Here is an 18689-nt window from a genome sequence, read left to right as displayed (position 1 = left end):
TATAAATTTTAGAATAATCTTGTCTATATAAATAATATTGCTGAGATTGTGGTTGGAATTGCGTTTGTTCTGTATATTAGTTTGGGAAGAATTGACCTCTTATTCAGTTGGTTTTGCTAATCCATGAACAAAATATATTCATCCATTTATTTAGATACTTTTTGCTTTCTTTCATCAGTGTTGTATAGTTTTTAGCGTTGTCTTATAGCATATTTTGTTAGATTAACACCTAAGATTTTAAATTTTTTGAGCAATTGTAGAAAATCAGACTGTATCTTAAAGGATGACTGTATTAAGTGAAGAAGAGGGGAAGGGCATTCCAGACATAGGGAAAAGAATATGCAAAGGATCCAAGGTTTGAGAAAACTGGAGTATATAGTGGGGTGCAGACAGAGATAAGAGATTCTGGCAGTCAGTGGAACCAAATTGCAAAGGACCTTGATTAGTAGAATTTTTTTTTCTTTTAAGGGAGTGGGAAGCTATGTGAAATATTGGAATGCAGTGGCACTATCAGAATTTGTTTTTGTGTTTGTTACTCTAGTAGCAGTGAGGATGTATTTGATGGGGCAGAGGCTTGTTGCAGGGATACAGTGTTGGAAGCTGCTGCAGTAGTCCAGCTGAGAAATGATGGGACGTGAAGATAATGAGCTCACGTTTTACATGTGTTTGAATGTTTATAAGCTTTTTGAGTATCTTTTGGAAATCTACATAAAGTTTATCAGTTCTAGGAGGGTAGGATTAAGTTTGTCTTATTCACTACTTGTCTCTAACAAAGTACAGTGTTTAAATACAAGTCTGTAACAGATAAGTGTTTAATGAATGAATGCATGAGTTATATGTCTATTAAGCAATTGGAAATATGGGACTAGACTAGAGCTGGGAGACTTGCCTAGAGATAAGTAGCGAATTGGTTTTTGGTATATAGATAGTTGATAATTTAATCCACAGAATAAGATTAAATAATTCCAGGGCAGTACTTAGAATTAAAGCATAACAGATTGAATTTGGATCCCAGTAAAAATAAAAATATAAGGGATAAGCAGAAATCTGAAAAGGAGTAGTGGTTGTGGCTTGATGAGCACGGTAATATAGATTCAAGGAAAAAAGCTCCATTAAGAAGATGCATTAAGTAAGGGATAATGTTGGGATAATGACCACAAAGAAGATTTGGATTTGGCAATTAGGGCAGCATTGTTGTTCCCAAAGAAGAGTTTAGTATAGTGGTTTTGGCAAGTAGAAGATAATGTAAGAAATAGAATGGAGAAGGAAAGGAGAGGAACATAAGGCAGCTTTGGGTCTAGGGAAGGTAGGGCTGTCGCTGAGTGCAGCATATGACAAAGAGGATACTGATGGAACAGTCTCCCAGAGGAATTGAGAGGGGAAAGCTTCAATAGAATGAACAGATTTTCCTTGTGTGGTAACAGGAACACGGCTATAGATAAATTTAAGGAAAGTTTGTGGGATTTTTACTTTTCTAATTAAAATTTGGTTAATTTTTCTTTTATTTTAGATGTTAGGGCTCTTGATGATATGAATAAATCTGTGTTTTTTTTCAAGAATAATTTTGAGGTTTTATGTATTTGTGAGTTCAAAGTAATTAATCTTTACCTTTCTAGGGATGTTTTTGTTTGGATTAATTAAGTTAAAAACAATTCAGTGTGACATATATTTACTGATTCTCCCATTACAAATAATGCATATAAAACAAAAATATCTTTCATTTCTACAGATAATTTCTATGTTACATGGGGAGCCCGACATAATTCAGGAACAAGGTCAGCCCTAGGACAACCTTTGCCTCCACATGGAAAACCACTTGGAAAACTAAATTCTGCAGATCTTAAGGATGTTATTAAAAAGGTATAGTATGAATCATGAATTTGAGTTGGGATTTGGTTATGATTAAAGCCATTTTCAAAATATTATTGCAAGTTTTTTGAGGGCATGAAGTGAAAGATCTTAGAATAGGCAAAATCGGTTCGTATCTATTGGAATTTAGCCCAATGTGGCAGATCTAACTAGATGCACATGTGCTTACACACATGAGTGTAAAATTGCTAGGATACATGCTGGGAAAAGGTATCTGAGGTTGGAACTATTAAAAAGACTTAATATTAATTGGGAAATATAACTGTTAATATTATATTAACAGTTAATATAATATTAACTGCTCATCCTAGAGCAGTGGTCTCAAACTTTAGTGAGCATTAGAATCACTCTGAGAACCAGAAAATATTGATGGCTAGGTCCCATCCTTAGAAGTCTGATTCAATAGGTACTAATCTGAATCTGAAAAAAGTCAGAAGAGAGTCCAGATTTCTGATAGGTTCCCAAATGATGTTGATGCTACAGGTTCACTGAAACTTTTAGCAGCACTGTCCCATAGGGTTTGTTTGTTTGTTTGTTTTTGAGATTAATTATAATAAGAAGAAACAGTATTATATATGATTGCTTTAAAAGTTAATATTTATAATGGAAATTAGTATGGATTTTATATCAAAGGAAGTTGTTCATGGTCTGGTAAACTGAGTTATTTGCCTGGTATGGATATTGCGGAGTTTGGGACTATGTGAAAGCTGTGAAACATGTGAAGCCTAGCTGTCCTTTCTCTGTTCCTTCGCTCTGTCACATAGCTCCTGGCAGAGGATACTCTCTCTGTGTGGACTTTTGATTCATTGCCGAGCAGTGCATAAGAACAAGAGTTCACAAAATATGTTTATTTAGGCACTATGTTTCAGGAGTTTGGGGATTGTTTTATAGTCTGTGCACAATGATTTGATGTGTAACAAGTGTTAAAAATTTGAGAGCTTTTGAAGTCTTTATAATTAACCTGCTATCTTACAACGCTTTTTACTAGTTATAGTAATGGTGTTCAAAAGTAACTGAGTATTGTGGACCTGTGAGCTTGTTTGACATCATGTAAATTTTTCCTTAGAAAGTGCCCTGAAGCTGGATTACTGGGTAGATAAAAGATGGAGTGTGACACAACACATATTTACTTAACCCCTTTTCTTGAGTGCACCAAAAGTATAGTATCTTAATCTAGATAATTAACATTTTATTATGTAATTGGGACTTATGTTAATTATATCATATGCTTTGTGATTTTTTTAAAGGGTCTTATTCATTATGGACGAGATAACCAGAATTTAGATATTTTACTTTTCCAAGAAGTCCTGGAATATATGTCTAGGATCGACAGAGTGCTGAGTTTTCCTGGAGGTTCGCTTCTGTTAGCAGGGCGCAGTGGTGTAGGTCGTCGGACCATCACTTCTTTAGTCAGTCATATGCATGGAGCAGTGCTGTTTTCACCGAAGATTTCCAGGGGATATGAACTGAAGCAGTTCAAAAATGATCTCAAACATGTGAGTGACTCACAATCTTTTGTTTTGTTTGGTTTCAAATCACAATTAGTTATTATTCTAAAAGCCTGTGAAAGCCTTGAAGTCTCTGATGTACAACATAGTCTTTATTTTAATTTTGATGGTTATTTTTGCCGTGAGTGTTACAAAATTATGTTTTTAGCTCTCAGTACCCCAGTTTATGGGTTGTTATGTGGATAGGTAAGATAAACAAAAAGACGGAATTTAAATAGGACATATATGGGTATATTTAAAAATTGTCCTCTAGCTTTTAATGTCTTAGCTGTAAAATAATTAAATTTCTTCCCAGTTGTATTTGTTTATGAACTGGATTTACTTTCCAAACTATATAGCTAAATTTTGGTTACTCAAATATCAATCAATAAAAATAACTTAGTTTACACACAGAATGAAAGTTTTTACCTGTGCCAAAAATATTTAACGAGTACCAAAATATATTTTCTTTTTGTGCAGGTGCTACATCTTGCAGGTATTGAAGCACAACAAGTAGTTCTACTTCTTGAGGATTACCAGTTTGTACATCCTACGTTTTTGGAGATGATCAATAGCCTTTTGTCTTCAGGCAAGTAAATGGGTTTTATTTAAAGAGAATAAAAGTAATAATGTAAAAATTATTCAAATGAAGCAATCTTATATAAAATTATGTTTCAGGGAACGTTTGGCATAGCTTTTACTGAAGTGATATGGGGTTAAAATATGCTCTGAGAAGAACTGAAAAACCCTGTTTTTATAAAACCAAGAGATTGTGATTATTAATATTAAATATTAATTGGCCCTCTTATACACTTTTGGTGGGACTTTTATCTGTTATAAGGTTTTGGGAAAGTTAGCAACCAGTACTTATTTTAAAAATGTGGTATATATCCTTTGATATAGAAATTATATTTTCTGTAGAAATTTAACCTATAGAAATAAAAGAACTAGTATGTAAGGAAATATGTAGTATAATTTGTAATAAAAATTTGATAGAATCTTTTTCACTGTCCATCATAGTGGAATAATTGAATAATTATAATATGGCCTTAAGTATGGTTGTATAATAGCAGATATATTTCGGATATATGAGATCTTATACTTCTCAAATTGTGGTACTCTTATTGTCTGTGGAGCCACCTGACTTTTTTGGTGATTTCATAGGGAGAATACCTGCAATTTCCTGTATGTCTTCCTTTTTCTGAAGAATTTATGAAATTTATTAGAATCTCCTTATAATGTATAATCACTGTTAGTAGAATTGGTATGAGGTAGCTTCATTTTAAACTTGGACCAAGAGTGTTTTGGTACTTAAGTACAAAATAAACCTTGTTAAAAGCTAGATTCAGCTATATGAATTGTTCCATTCTAGGGAACCAAGGACACATTTACACGATGCTCATGTTCCACGCAGGTTTTAATAAATACTTGTTTTGTGTCCTGCTAAGTAGACTCTGGGATAAAATATTCTTTTTTCTCAGAATTTAACAGTTTTTGTTGAAGAAAACATTTTACTTATAAAGTGAGGTATCTATACTTTAGTGCCCAAGTGAGAAAGACTCTAGTTAGACAAGTGGTAGGTCAATTTCTGTCAAAGTGAAGGGTAATGGTGTAGTGAAAGTGATAGGTCTTGAGCAAACTTGAACTGTTTGTGGCCTTTTTTATAAGTAACCTCTTTTGATTTTTAAGGTGCATATTCCTGCATATTGCTTAAATTGTCACTACATGGAGACCTTGTTCATTTTGGCTGAGATTAATCTAGTAGGCCAGATACACGTGTTTTTTTGTTTTTGTTTTAATTTGTGAAAGCAAACATCCAGATAAGCAATAACCCAGTAATTATTTTTATCGTAAGATAAATTAGTCTTTATTATCAAGATGTAACAGCAAAAATCATAAATAAAGTTAGATATTGGTAAAGTTAAGATTTGCCAACATTTTTGGTGAAAAAAGTATTTGAAAAATACTTTCAGAGAAAGTACTCAATAGGCCTTTTTGTCTCTTTTTTATATTTAAAATTCTTATTCCATATAGAGTATGTAAATAGAACTAGCTTTCTTTGCTAAATTTAAGGAATCAACGGTATCTTGGTAAAGCTGAAATTTAGAGAAAGACATAGAGCACATTTATATGTGCATGTGTTTGAATATATACATGCTTGGTGGCTGAGGAGCGGTCTGGTACCTCTGAGATGATCCTAAGGAAAAGTAAGGATTCAGACTATACTGGGCTCTACGTGAATGTAGCAAACTAATTTTCACTTAATCTTATAGTTTCTTGCGAACTACAGATATATTCGTTTAACAAATATTTATTAAATAACTGGATTTATGGTGATGAACAAGATATGATTGAAACCTTTTATCAAATTCTTATAGTCTTAATCACCTTTGATTTGACTTTCATCATTCTGTTGTATAGTAGCAGGCCATGGCTAGTTCTCCTGATGTCTAGTACAAGTTCATTCATTCATTTATTCATTCATTCATTTAACAAATATTTATGTTTTAGATGCTTTGCTAAGAATGACCTAAGGTTAATATTGATCACGATCTAATATTTGCCCTCTGGGAATTCAGAATTTAATTGGGCAGGAGAATAATTCATTCATTATTAAATGATGTGATAAATGTTAAACAGTGATGTTTGGATATTATACGCAGGAGAAAGGAGGGCTTTACCTAGCACGTGGGTATTCACGAAAAGCTCATGGGCATAGCAGTTGACAAAGTAGTGTCTAGCGTGGTAAACAATAATTTTAGGGAAAGATAAGGGGAGGAGGAAGACTGTGGGTATAATGTATTCTAGGAAGAGGGAGTATTTCATTAAATTTTTGGAACACAAGGAAGTTCATTGAGGCTAGAATACAAGGTCTTGTGGGGATGGGGTAGAGAAGGACTTGGAAAGGCAGATAGATGGCTAGATTATGAACTGTCTTTAATGGCTTGCTTAGGAGTTTGAATTTTATTGAAGGAAGGCTACAGATGTAGATTTGTGAATAATATAGAGATGATAAGGTTTGTTTATTTTTGGAAACAAAAATTGAATAATGTCAGATTAATTGATATAACAGTCGAAGAAGCATCGTGTATGTAAAATGTGTTTTGAATTAGTCTAATGCAGCTAAAACTCCAAAGAAATGTAATATTCTGTAGGTGAAGTTCCTGGACTCTACACTCTTGAAGAATTAGAGCCCTTGCTGTTGCCTCTTAAAGATCAGGCTTCACAGGATGGTTTTTTTGGACCGGTCTTCAATTACTTCACATATAGTAAGTGCCGTAGAATTCATTAATCAATTTAAACTATGGTTCATGTGAAATAAATACCATTTAATTTGCATTATTTTCTCATTAGATTTCAAAGGTATTTTAAATCTTGGGTCCATTTGGTAATTTTTACTTTTTTCTTTTTTATAGAGCTTTTAGAAAATAGCAAATAAGTAGCCTAAAGGCTAACCTGTAATAAAAACCTGTTAGCAGAATTTTAGTGAAAGGGAAGGATGAAAGTGTGGTAATGTTCTTTGCAGTATTTACTTTGCTGCCTTTGTTTTCGTGTGGTAAAATTAGTGCTTAGTACCTCCTATCTTAGAGAATTGTTGAACTATTTATGTTGTGCTGAACTCTATAGTTTTTTTTTTTTTTTGAAACTAAAGAAACTTTTATTATTACAGAAGCAGTTTCATGGGTATTGTAGATATCTGAAATTGATAAGCAAAAAATAAGGCAGTGATGACACCACACAAACACCACTATTACATTGATCTTCTTTATTTTTGTAAAAGAACATTTATTATTGAAGAAATAGAGAAAGTTATTAAAGAGCTACCCTCCGTTCTCTCTCCTTCAAGTTTACAGGTAAATTCTACCACAGTTTTAAGAAACAGATCATCTCAATGCTATTTTAAACTATTTCAGAACATAGAAAATAAAGGAGAGTTTCCAAATTCCTTTTTTTGGAGGGAAAATGATATTGACATTGAAACAAGGAAAGGATATTTCTCCTAAAAGAAAGCTTGTAAATATTGAAACAAAAATCCTTGAAAGAAAAATTACCAAATAGAATACAGTATCACATTTGGAAAGTAATAACAATATCATATCTTTCTGGATCTTTTATCTTAGCATACGCAAACATACACATACACACATAAGTATTTTTTAACCAAAATAAAAGTTATACTATAATACTGTTTTATAACTTGTTCTTTTGATAAACAGCTCTTACCATTCCATTTCAGAAAATTTTAATTTCATAAAACCAGAATGTATATAGGTTTCTTCTATTATTATTATTATTTTTAAGTTTATTTATTTATTTATTTATTTATTTATTTATTTATTTATTTTTGGCTGCGTTGGGTCTTTGTTGCTGCATGCAGGCTTTCTCTAGTTGCGGCAAGCAGGGGCTATTCTTCGTGGTGGTGTGCAGGCTTCTCAGTGCAGTGGCTTCTCTTTTTGTGGAGCACGAACTCTAGGTGCATGGGCTTCAGCAGCTGTGGCATGCGGGCTCAGTAGTTGTGGTGCACGAGCTTAGTTGCTCCGTGGCATGTGGGATCTTCCCGGACCAGCACTCGAATCTGTGTACCCTGCATTGGCAGGCAGATTCTTAACCACTGAACCACTTGGGAAGTCCCCAATTATTATTATTATAATATTCGTGATTATAATTTTCTTATTTTTTTTAGGAATTCAACAAAACTTACATATTGTCTTGATAATGGATTCTGCAAATTTAAACTTCATAATAAACTGTGAGAGTAATCCTGCTTTGCATAAGAAGTGCCAGGTGTTGTGGATGGAGGGTTGGTCAGATAGCAGCATGAAGAAAGTAAGTTTAATATTTAAATATGGAAGTGAAAAAATAAGCACAATATCTTTTTAAAGTTATTGATTGTCACAACTTCCCTTTGGTGTTTATTATAATATTACCTTAATTGTGTCAGGGAACAGCTCTCATATGTTTTGAAAATAACTCTCTTTTCTTCATACTCTTGTATTTGATAGTTTAGTTGAGTTTAGAATTTTAGGTGGAAGATTATGTTCTTAATTAAGGACCACAGAGATATTTATTGTACTTTAAAATTTTATGCATTTCATTACTTAGCCTATCATAGGCTAGCTTATGATAAAAAATATCACAGCAATAACTTTAGCAATTGTGTAAATTAAGATTTAGATGCTTTTTAAAATATCTGTCATTGCTATGATATATGTTTGGAGGGGGATGAGTTTAAAGGGTGAACTCATAGAACCATTCTCAAGTGAAAGCCTTTTATATTGTTTCATTTGCATAAATAACTTTCAATATTGTCTCTTTGAATGCTACTTATATTCCCAAGCATTCATTTCTTTATTTTTGTATAGTAGAAGTGCACACTTAATGCCTATCGTGATTCAGGGGAAGGAGTGTAATTTGAGATAATAGATAAGGTTTTACAGTTGAGATGATATTTTAGTTAGATTTCAGTAAGTAGATAAAGGAGAGGAAAGTTATTCTAGTCTGTGGAGGCCACATGAACAAGAGGTATTCATTAAGAAGTGGTGATTATTGGGTGCCTAATGTATGCCACTATTCTATATATTGGGGATATAGCAGAGAAAAGAGAGACAAAAGTCCCTGCCTTCATGGAATTTATTTTCTTTGGGGGACTATTTGGGGGGAAAGCTTTCTAGGTGAAGAACCTGAGCTGAGAGCATGCCTGGTGATTCTGAGGATCAGCAAGGAGCCAGTTCATCTGTAACAGGGTGATCACGGGGGAGAGTAGTTGCAGACAAGGTCAGTGGAGTAAAAGAACAGTTAGGGTGGGGCTTTGGATGCTGTTATAAGGATTATAGCTTTCTTGGGAGCAAGTAAGGGATCCCTTGGAGGCTTTTGAGCAAAACTATTCTGGTGTTTTAATGGGATTACTCTGGCTGCTGAGTTGAAAATAGACTATAGAAGACAAGGAGGAAGCAGTTATAAAACTATTGCAGTAATCTGGTGAGAGACAAGGGTGGCTTGCTCTCAGAATGTGTAGTGGTAGAGGAGGTGAGAAGTGGTAAATACTGGGTTTGTTTTGCAGTAGAAACAATAGGATTTGCTGACAGAATTGTAATAAGGTGTAAAGGAAAGTGAGGAGTTAAGGATACCTCCAAGTCTGTTGGCTTGAGCACCTAGAAGGATGAAATACCTGTCAGTTGAGGGGAGACTATGAGAAGAACATTTTAAGAGGAGAATATGAGGCTTTCAGTTTAAATTCTTAAATATGAGGTGTTAGACATCTGAATTGGAAGATTGAGAAAGCATTTAAATATATGAGTTCAGGGGAAAAGGTCAGACATGCAGGTACAATTGTGGGAATTATCAGAGTATAGGTAGTATTTAAAGCTATGAGAAAAAATATCACTAAGGGAGTGAATGTTGGCAAAGACGGGAGAGATCCAAAGGCTGCACCCTGGGGCACGTCAGCATTAAGAGGTTGAGGTGAAGAATAGGAAATAGCAAAGAATACTGAGAAGGAACTGCTAGGGGAAAAGGAAAGCATGAGAGTGTGCAGACAAGTGAAGCCCAGAAGCCAAGTGAGGACAGCATTTCAAAGGAGTAAGGAGGGATGGGCTGTGACCCATGGAAGTAGAGGAGACCTAGGAACTGATCATTGCATTTAGCAGCATGGCGTTCATTAGTGACTTTGATAAAGCAGTTTCAGTTAGTAGTGGAAAAAACCATATTGAAATGTGTTTCAGAAAGAATGAGAAGAGTGGAGAGTGATTATTGTCACCTCTTTTGAGGAATTTTTTTTATAAAGAGAAAGATAAAAATGGATCAGTAATTGGAGAATGAGGGGGTAAACTAATGTTTTCTTTTATAAGAAATTTTTTCAGATGGGACAACTGTAGCATGTTCATACCCTGTTGGGAATGCAAAAAAAGAAGCAAAACATGTATGTTTCATGAAAGACGGGAAAATTGCTAGAGCAGCATCCTTGGGTAATAGACAGCATATGGGTCTATTGCATAAATGAAAGGATTAAGAGAATGGAAGCGTCATCCATAATAGCAGGAAAGGAAGCCAAGTGCAGGGGCACAGGTCCAAGTAGGTGGGCAGATGTGGTACTGGGAAGTTTTGGACACTTCTGGAGGTTTCTGTTTCCCCAGTGAAATAGGAGGTAAGATTCTCAGTTGAGAGAAAAGTTGAGAGATGAGATTTTGAAGTCTTGAAGATATATTAGAGGATATGCAAAATAGTAGTTTGAAAGGGGAAAGGAATGAAAGGTTTAGGAAAATGGAGTATGATAGCTAGGTAGCATTAAGGGTTCACGTGAGGTTAGTGATTATAAAGTTCACTTGAGGCCAGTCAGCATACTTGTGTGTTTTTTCTCCAGTTAATGTGCATTCGTGGGTGCAGACCTGCAATAGGTGGTGACTGCAGGATTGGGGCTTTGCTTTGCTGCTCGAGTACAACAAAGCAAGGGAAGGCCAAGGGAGCTGAGACGTTATGGTAGGAAGATGGTGAATGACAATATAAAGGTTGTTGAATAATTAGATTGTAGGTCTTGGTGGACTCTGAGGATTATTGACATTGCTGGGAATGAGCTGGGAAGACAGGAGTATAGTAGTAGAAGAGTGGGATGTTTGAAAGTGAGATTATGAAATGATGGCAGTTACTGTTAATGAAAAGGTATCAGGATGTGACCCTTTGAAGTTGGGGTGAGTGGCCGGGAAAAAGATGATAGAAAACAGAAGGAGAAGAATTCAAGGAATCTAGAAGTCAGGGTATTAATAGGAATTAATAGGCTTAATATACTCTTTCAATTCTTTTTAGAAAGTGCCATTTTTATCTCCAGAGAGAGAGTAGAGGCAAAGGGGAATGTGGATCCAATCAGGAAAACTTTGCTAATGTTTAGGGATAGACTGTTTCCCACCCCTCCCAGCTTTACTGAGGTATAATTGACACATAAAAATTGTATATATTTAAGGTATACAACATGTTTCAGTATATTTATATATTGTGAAATGATTACCACAATCAAGCTAACTAATATAAGGAATAGAGTATTTTAAAGAAAGTGAGTTTCCTAAGAAACAAATTTCCATTGATTTAAAAGTGTATATTTAAAATATTCTCACAGTTGCTTAAGTGTTTTCTCAGAAATCAGTGAAGATATTTGAGAAAAAAAAGATGTTCTTTGGCTCAAGAACCATGGCACTGTCAAACTCTCTATTAGTTAAGGAATCTTTTGGCTTAATGTTTTATTCAATCTGAGAAATTCAGAAAATGATTTTTTGACCTAATTACCTAGATTATTGTACTTCCTCTTGTTAGGAATGTTAACTGTATCAGGTGAAAGAAGTTGAAGGTTTTGGTTTAATTTTAAAATTTCAGAGTTCTACTTATTTATTTTTTCTCCCCAGAAATAGAGTTTAAAGTTTTTTTTGTATATTTTAAAATAGTGTTCTTCTTTTAAGATTATAATATTTTCTTTAATAATGATGATATCTGTTCATGAAACTTTATTTTGTTACTTGTGATAGTGGCAAAAACCTAGCTATATTTAGATAGTAGATAGTTTTTTGAATTATCAATTATGTTGATGTCAGTTATGTTAATTATCAATGAAATTATTTTCCTTTACTTGTAGTTATTATTTAAGAAAGCTAAGCCTCGTTCCTATTCCTTTATGCCTTGAAGGCATTTTATTAGTTTGATGCCAAATAAAACATTTTATTTTATTATTTTGTGATTTTAAATGGCGTCTGGGATTATTTCCTTATTCAACCAAAATTGTGATTTTCTTCATTTCATAAAGTCTAATTATTTTTCAAGTGAGTTGTTGAAGCTTTTCCTGTGTGCTGTTAATTTGCAGTCAATCAATGGTTGACATGTGTCAAAGTCTTGACTAGGAAATAGTGTCTTCTAAAGACTGATATATTGTATTTTTCTCTTAGTCTGGAAAGAATCCTAGAAGAAAAGTTCAATTGATCCTGTTTTGTTTGTGTGTTTGTGTGGGTATTAAAGGTTATTTACACTCTGATAGTGGATTTACTTAAACTTTTTTCATACTGAATTGAGGTTTAAAGAAATGCTCTTCTTATTTTAGATACCTGAAATGTTATTCAGTGAAACAGGTAGTGAAGAAAAATATAGCAACAAAAAAAGAAAAGAAGAAAAGAAAAAAAGTTCAGGTAGTATTTTGATGAAATTGATTTTATCTGATTTTTATTGATGAACGACTTGCCATTTTCTAATGTTATAGATCCATTAAAGATTCATGATCATTATGAATTTAAATAATGCTAAACTAACAAAGTTAGATTTCTTTTAATGCAAACTAAACTTTAAAGCCCTCTTTTTTTTAAAATAAATTTATTTATTTTATTGGCCATGTTGGGTCTTTTTTTGCTGTGCTCAGGCTTTGTTTAGTTGTGGTGAGTGGGGGCTACTCTTCGTTGTGGTGTGCAGGCTCCTCATTGCCGTGGCTTCTCTTGTTGTGGAGCACAGGCTCTAGGTGCGTGGGCTTCAGTAGTTGCAGCACATGGGCTCAATAGTTGTGGCTCACAGGCTCTAAAGCGCAGGCTCAGTAGTTGTGGCGCACAGGCTTAGTTGCTCCACGGCATATGGGATCTTCCTGGAGCAGGGCTCGAACCCGTGTCCCCTGCATTGGCAGGTGGATTCTTAAGCACTGCACCACCTAGGAAGCCCCTAAAGCCCTCTTTATTTTATTTTATTTTTTGGCACACGGGCTTAGTTGCTCTGTGGCATGTGGGATCTTCCTGGAGCTGGGATCGAACCCGTGACCTCTGCATTGGCAGGTGGATTCTTAACCACTGCACCACCTAGGCAGCCCTCCCTCTTTATTTTTAAACTAATGTTTATGTCATTTCATATAGGACCTAACAATATCTGTTGTTTGAAATTAAGAAATTAAAAAGTTATATTTTTGACCTGAATGATCTAAAGGACTTACTTATATTGTATAGGGTTTTGGGCTAATAGCCTAAACTTTTCATATTTGCTTATCACTTAGATATGTCAAAGCACTCAATTCATATGCAAAAATGTGTTATGATTCTTTGAGTATGGACATAATATTTTCTTAGCTATAATATTCTCATGATTTTCTCCATTTCCAAATTAACTTTGAATGGGGTTATCTTTCTTCTATACCATAACATATTTATTCATTTATTTAATCTAACCATCTAATTATTAAATATTTATTGAATTTGTTTTATTTTAGGTACTGGACTGGATACTGGAGATGACTTAGGATAGTCTAGTGACAGCAGGAATTATGTTATATATAAACATAAAACTTTGATATAGCAAATAAGTGATGGTAGAAGTTTATATGAAGTACATTGGAAAGTAAAGCCTCTAACTAGCAGATGCTATAGGAAATGCACATTGCCCAGACAGGCAGTTCGGGGAACGTCATTCTGGTTAGAGTTGCTAGCATGGAAAAGGCTTGAAGAAATAAAATAGGCATTTTTATGGAACTATGAATACCCTAAAGGGCTAAAACATAGGTATAAGAAATAGTAGAGTACTAGATGAAGAGAAAAAGGTAGTCAGGATCGGGTAATAAAGAGCCTTCCATGTCATGCTAAAGAAGGAATTTGGATTCTGACTTGTGGGTGATTTGGGATAATTGAGAGATTTTTAGTAGAGTTGTAACCAGAGTCTTGTTTTAGAAACAGAAGTCTCTGCGTCCACCCCTTTCTTCAGTTATGAAAAATAGATTGGTGTACAGAGAAACCAAAGGTACTATAGACCAGTATAGAAGGCTATTGCCTTCTAATCTAAGAGGAAGGAATGGACTTGGGGAGATATTGGGAGGTAATCTAAAGAGGACTTGGTTATGTAATGGCTGTTGCATGCAAGGAAGAGGAAGGATGCAAGAATATTTCTTGGGTTCTGCTTAGAAAATTCTTTAGAAGTCGATTTTATGCACTGGGTTAGGGAATACAGAGGGAAATAGGTTGAGGCGACGAGAGGGAGATAATATGTTTGGTCATGTATCTATTGAATCTAATGGGAGCTTGTTCTTAAGTTTTTGGCTTTTGAAGTCCTGTTTCTCCCTGTGTAAATAAGAGTGGATAGGTATTGTTTGGTTTGGTATTCCTTTTCCATTCAAGTAGCTTTTAGTGAGCTTACTTTTGGATTACATGTTATGTAGTCTGAAATAATTTATATGTTATGACAAGCTGTGGATTTATCTTTCTTGCAATAATAAAAATTGTCAGAGGAAATGTATAACAATGGAAGGATAGAGACCACTGAAATTAGATAATGCAAATTAATAAGAAAAATGGAAGCTGTAAATGGATACCTAGGAATGCCTGTGCACCTTTAAGCAAAGATGTTATCTTATATTTATAATTTCATTGAGTAGAAGTATCTGGTAAGAATAAATATAATTAAGTTTATTTTCTCCAGTTCTTAATGGATCATACTTATATTGTCATTTTTGTTTTTTTTCTCTTTCTAGTTGATCCTGATTTTCTAAAATCATTTTTATTAATCCATGAGTCTTGTAAAGCATATGGTGCTACACCAAGCCGATATATGACCTTTTTACGTGTGTATTCTGCCATTAGTGGCAGCAAGAAAGAGGAATTATTAAAAAGACAAAGTCATTTGCAGGTACAATATTGGTAATCCTAAATTATTTTGTCTATATGTAGGGGACAAGGATTAGGTAAATCACAGTGACACGTTGCCTTATTTAGTATAAATAAATATTGTACTGTATTAAATGTCTTGGAAAACTGTCTCACTTACCAATCTATATTGCCCACTAGATTATAGTAATGGTTTTGTTTTTTTTTGGTTGAATAATTATCTCTTTTCTTCACTACATGGTATTTATGTGCTTTTGATAGCTTATGGTGCTGTCTTTAAATGTCTTTTTCACATGAATGCATTTTAGAAATCAGAAATGCCTATTATTAATTAAAACATAATGTCCAATATTATGCTTTATATTAAACTTTATATTTATAATTATATTTTATAAATATTTTCTTATCCATGTTACTTGACTTAGTACATTCTGAACAGTTTTCTTTTTGTATTTCTCTAATTGTAGAGCTTAAACTTAGGTGTGCTATTATACTGTTAGCCTCAGATTCTGTCAGAGAGCATTTCCTCTCCAAAGTTCTTGCTTCTCCTTGTGAGGGTAGCAAACTGGAACATCAATTGACAGAGTTATCTTTATTCTTCTTTCTAATAATTCACTTTCATTTATATTAAACCACTGACTCTACATGCTTTGGAGGGTTAATTTCATTATTTAGTTCTCTATGGTGTTTTAGGTAAATCAGTTAAACTCACTGAGTTGCAGCTTAATTGGGTCAATGTGTTAAATACATTAGATAAAATGCAAATGTAAAGAACCAGCATGATGCCTGTCCTTTATGCTGGGTGCTGAGTAAATACTATTTACATTCCTTTTTTTACCATTAGTATCTTTCCAAATCTTCTGATTTGTTATGTGACAAAAACCTGATCATATTAAAGAAGAGAGGGAATATTTTTTTTGTTCATTCCTTGGGCAGTAGAATGGGATGTTATAATGGCCAGGCCAGGGTCAAACAACCACCCAAAGAATAACTGAAGCATTTTAAGTGATTGCTTACCAGAACCATGTATAAGGCAGTCTCTTATAAAATAGGTAATGGACAGACAAAACCAAGTCATGTCCAAAATAAAAAGAGTGGCCCCTGAGTCCTTTTGCCCAATACAGTGAGACTGAAAAATGAGAAAGGTTTACTGAGTTTTGTTTTTGTTTCTGTTTTCTATTTTCTTTCCTGTCTAATGCAGTGAGTAAAAACACTACTATTTAAGTTATCTAATATATGTTGATCAGCTTTACTGTGATGCTTTAAAATCTATTTTTCTCTAAAGGCTCTGTGAGGTCTTTTACTATATCTTAATGGGTGGACAGTTGAATAAATCATTATAATTAGTAATAAGAAAAAACATAGGCCCACTTGCAAATGTGGTATATGTACATGTTTACATTTTTGCTTGATTCTTTCTTATAGACTGTTTACTGTATGTATATAAAATTCCTTTTCTTTTAATAATTTAATTCCTTTTCGTTTAATCAATATTTTAATAATGTAGGCTGGTGTATCTAAACTAAATGAAGCTAAAGCTCTCGTGGATGAATTGAACAGAAAAGCTGGAGAACAGAGTGTGTTACTTAAAACTAAGCAAGATGAAGCAGATGCAGCTCTTCAAGAGATCACAGTATCAATGCAGGTACTGTTCAGAGTAAGCACAGAAATGCAAACGATAGGAATGCCCTTTATGCTTGATTGTCAATCAGTGTGAAAAATAACATTTTTACTTATGTGGATTTAAAAAATATTGCTTGTCTATGCTGAGTAGACTGATAGTGTTGTATACTTGAACTTTCGTGGAAGAGTGTGTTATTTTCTGATATTGTTTAAAATCATAACTGTATTCTCCTCAATTGTTCGTACAGTAATTTATCTAAACCCTATCAATATAAAAATATTTTAATTGGTATAAATATGTCTGTAGCTGATTTTGTTTACCCTCAGTTAGTATTTCCTTTTATTTTTCTTAATATTATCTCCTTCAGGCTTCAAGAGCTTTTCCTGTTTTTAATATTCTCAAGATTTACAAAATAAGTCTTTATTCATTCTATTTATACTTTCGTGATACTTTTAATATTTTGATTATGTCCTCTTTTTACATTCCCTTTCTTTTATTGAACCCTCTCAAGGGAGATTTCTCTCTATGCTTTCTTGCCTGGGTATTCTTTTACATTTGCACACCCTATCAATATGCTCCTGTTTGTTACCTTGCTTTTTAGTACTGATTACATACTGCCTACCACCAAATCCATCTTTTTTGCCTTCAGCCCTATCCCTCCTCTGAGCTTCAAACTCAAATGGCCGATAATCTATTAGACATGTGTTCTTGAAAGTCCCGTAAGCCTTATAATTCAAAACAGGTTCAAAACTGAATTCATAATTTCCTTTCCTGTATTCTTTTCCTCAGTTTATGGCACTGCAATATAGCTAATTACTCAAGACAGAATTTATAAATTATGTAAGACTTCTGTTCCCTCAGTCTGTGCGTCTAATGAATCATTAAATTCTGTTAGTTTTACCTCCTTGATTGTGTCTTAAATATGTTTCCCCACTTTTATGTAAATTAACTTCAGTATTTATTAGACTAGTGTATATATCTCAATAGAAGTAAATGGCACAAAAAGTCTTAAAAATAACAAAGTTGGAGGGCTTAAGATGTAGAGACTTACTGTAAAGCTACAGTGGTCAAGGTAGGGTAACATTGGTGTAATGATAGGCATAGCTACTATCGGAACACTATTGGCATCCTGAAACAGACTCAAACATACATGGTTAATTAATTTTATACGAAAATACTGTTTAAATGGGGAAAGGATGATCTTTTTAAAAAGTGGTGCTGGATTATTTGGATATCCTTGAAGAGAGGGAAAAAACCCTCAGACCTTTACCTCATAACTTATATGAAAAGTAATTCAACATGGATCACAGACCTATCTGTACAGTATAAAATTCTGAAACTTTAGAAGAAAACGTGAGAGGAAATCTTTTTGGTGGTGGGTGAGGCAGAGATTTCTTAGATATGATACCAAAATAGAAGAAGAAAATATATGATGAATTGGATCTCATCAAAATTAAAAGCTTCTGCTCTTTGAAATAAATTCCAAAGAAAATGAAAAGGCAAGTCACCGGTAAAAAATATTTACAAATGTGTGTCTGGTAAAAGACTTGTATCCAGCATGTATAGAAATGATTACAACTCAATACTAAATACAACTCAATAATAAACCAACAATTCACTTTAAAGATAGGCAAAAGGTTTGAACCTGCCCTTCATGAAAAAAGACTTATAAAGGGGCTGGTAAATACATGAAAGGATGCTCCACATCCTTAATCAGCAAGGAAATGTAATTCCCTTGTTTTCAGTATGAGACCTCATTCTAGTCTTTAGCTTTGTAGTCCTTAGCCTGGTAATTCCAAATCCAGAGCTTCTTTGACTTAATTTCTCAGAAGAGTAACCTTTTTTTCAGACTTCTGATACTTGGGAAGGAGAGTGGTATGACTCCATAAACTGCATATTTAAAGATGTGTTCTAAATATTCTATGACGACTCACAAAGCCTCAGCTATTTTATAATTTTCATCAGCCACCTGCAGCATTCTCTCTTAGAGCGTTCTGGCTTGTTTCATTCTTTGCCTGGTCATAGCTGCTGTCCTGAGATCATTGTTTATCATCTTGGTTTACTCCCTTGCTTCTGTGGAGATTATTCCCAAAAGATTGTTGAGAAAGG

At 33.9% G+C, this 18689-nt stretch overlaps 1 protein-coding gene across 2 annotated transcripts in view; it reads left to right on the top strand.

Annotated features, from left to right (window-relative positions):
- The window catches only part of DYNC2H1 (dynein cytoplasmic 2 heavy chain 1), a 332321-nt gene that overhangs the window by 86729 nt on the left and 226903 nt on the right, over nt 1–18689 (top strand). For both annotated transcript variants that reach the window (XM_057747706.1, XM_057747705.1), the window contains 8 exons: nt 1730–1860; nt 3117–3365; nt 3837–3945; nt 6512–6625; nt 8041–8183; nt 12433–12517; nt 14824–14978; nt 16464–16601. In XM_057747706.1, coding sequence (XP_057603689.1) covers nt 1730–1860; nt 3117–3365; nt 3837–3945; nt 6512–6625; nt 8041–8183; nt 12433–12517; nt 14824–14978; nt 16464–16601 — 1124 coding nt within the window. The remainder of the gene's footprint in view (nt 1–1729; nt 1861–3116; nt 3366–3836; nt 3946–6511; nt 6626–8040; nt 8184–12432; nt 12518–14823; nt 14979–16463; nt 16602–18689) is intronic.

The sequence above is a fragment of the Hippopotamus amphibius genome, chromosome 9 (assembly GCF_030028045.1).
Source record: "Hippopotamus amphibius kiboko isolate mHipAmp2 chromosome 9, mHipAmp2.hap2, whole genome shotgun sequence".
Classification (NCBI taxonomy): domain Eukaryota; kingdom Metazoa; phylum Chordata; class Mammalia; order Artiodactyla; family Hippopotamidae; genus Hippopotamus; species Hippopotamus amphibius.
The sequence above is the reverse complement of the archived record's forward strand: the minus strand, read 5'-3'. Positions and strand labels throughout refer to the sequence as shown.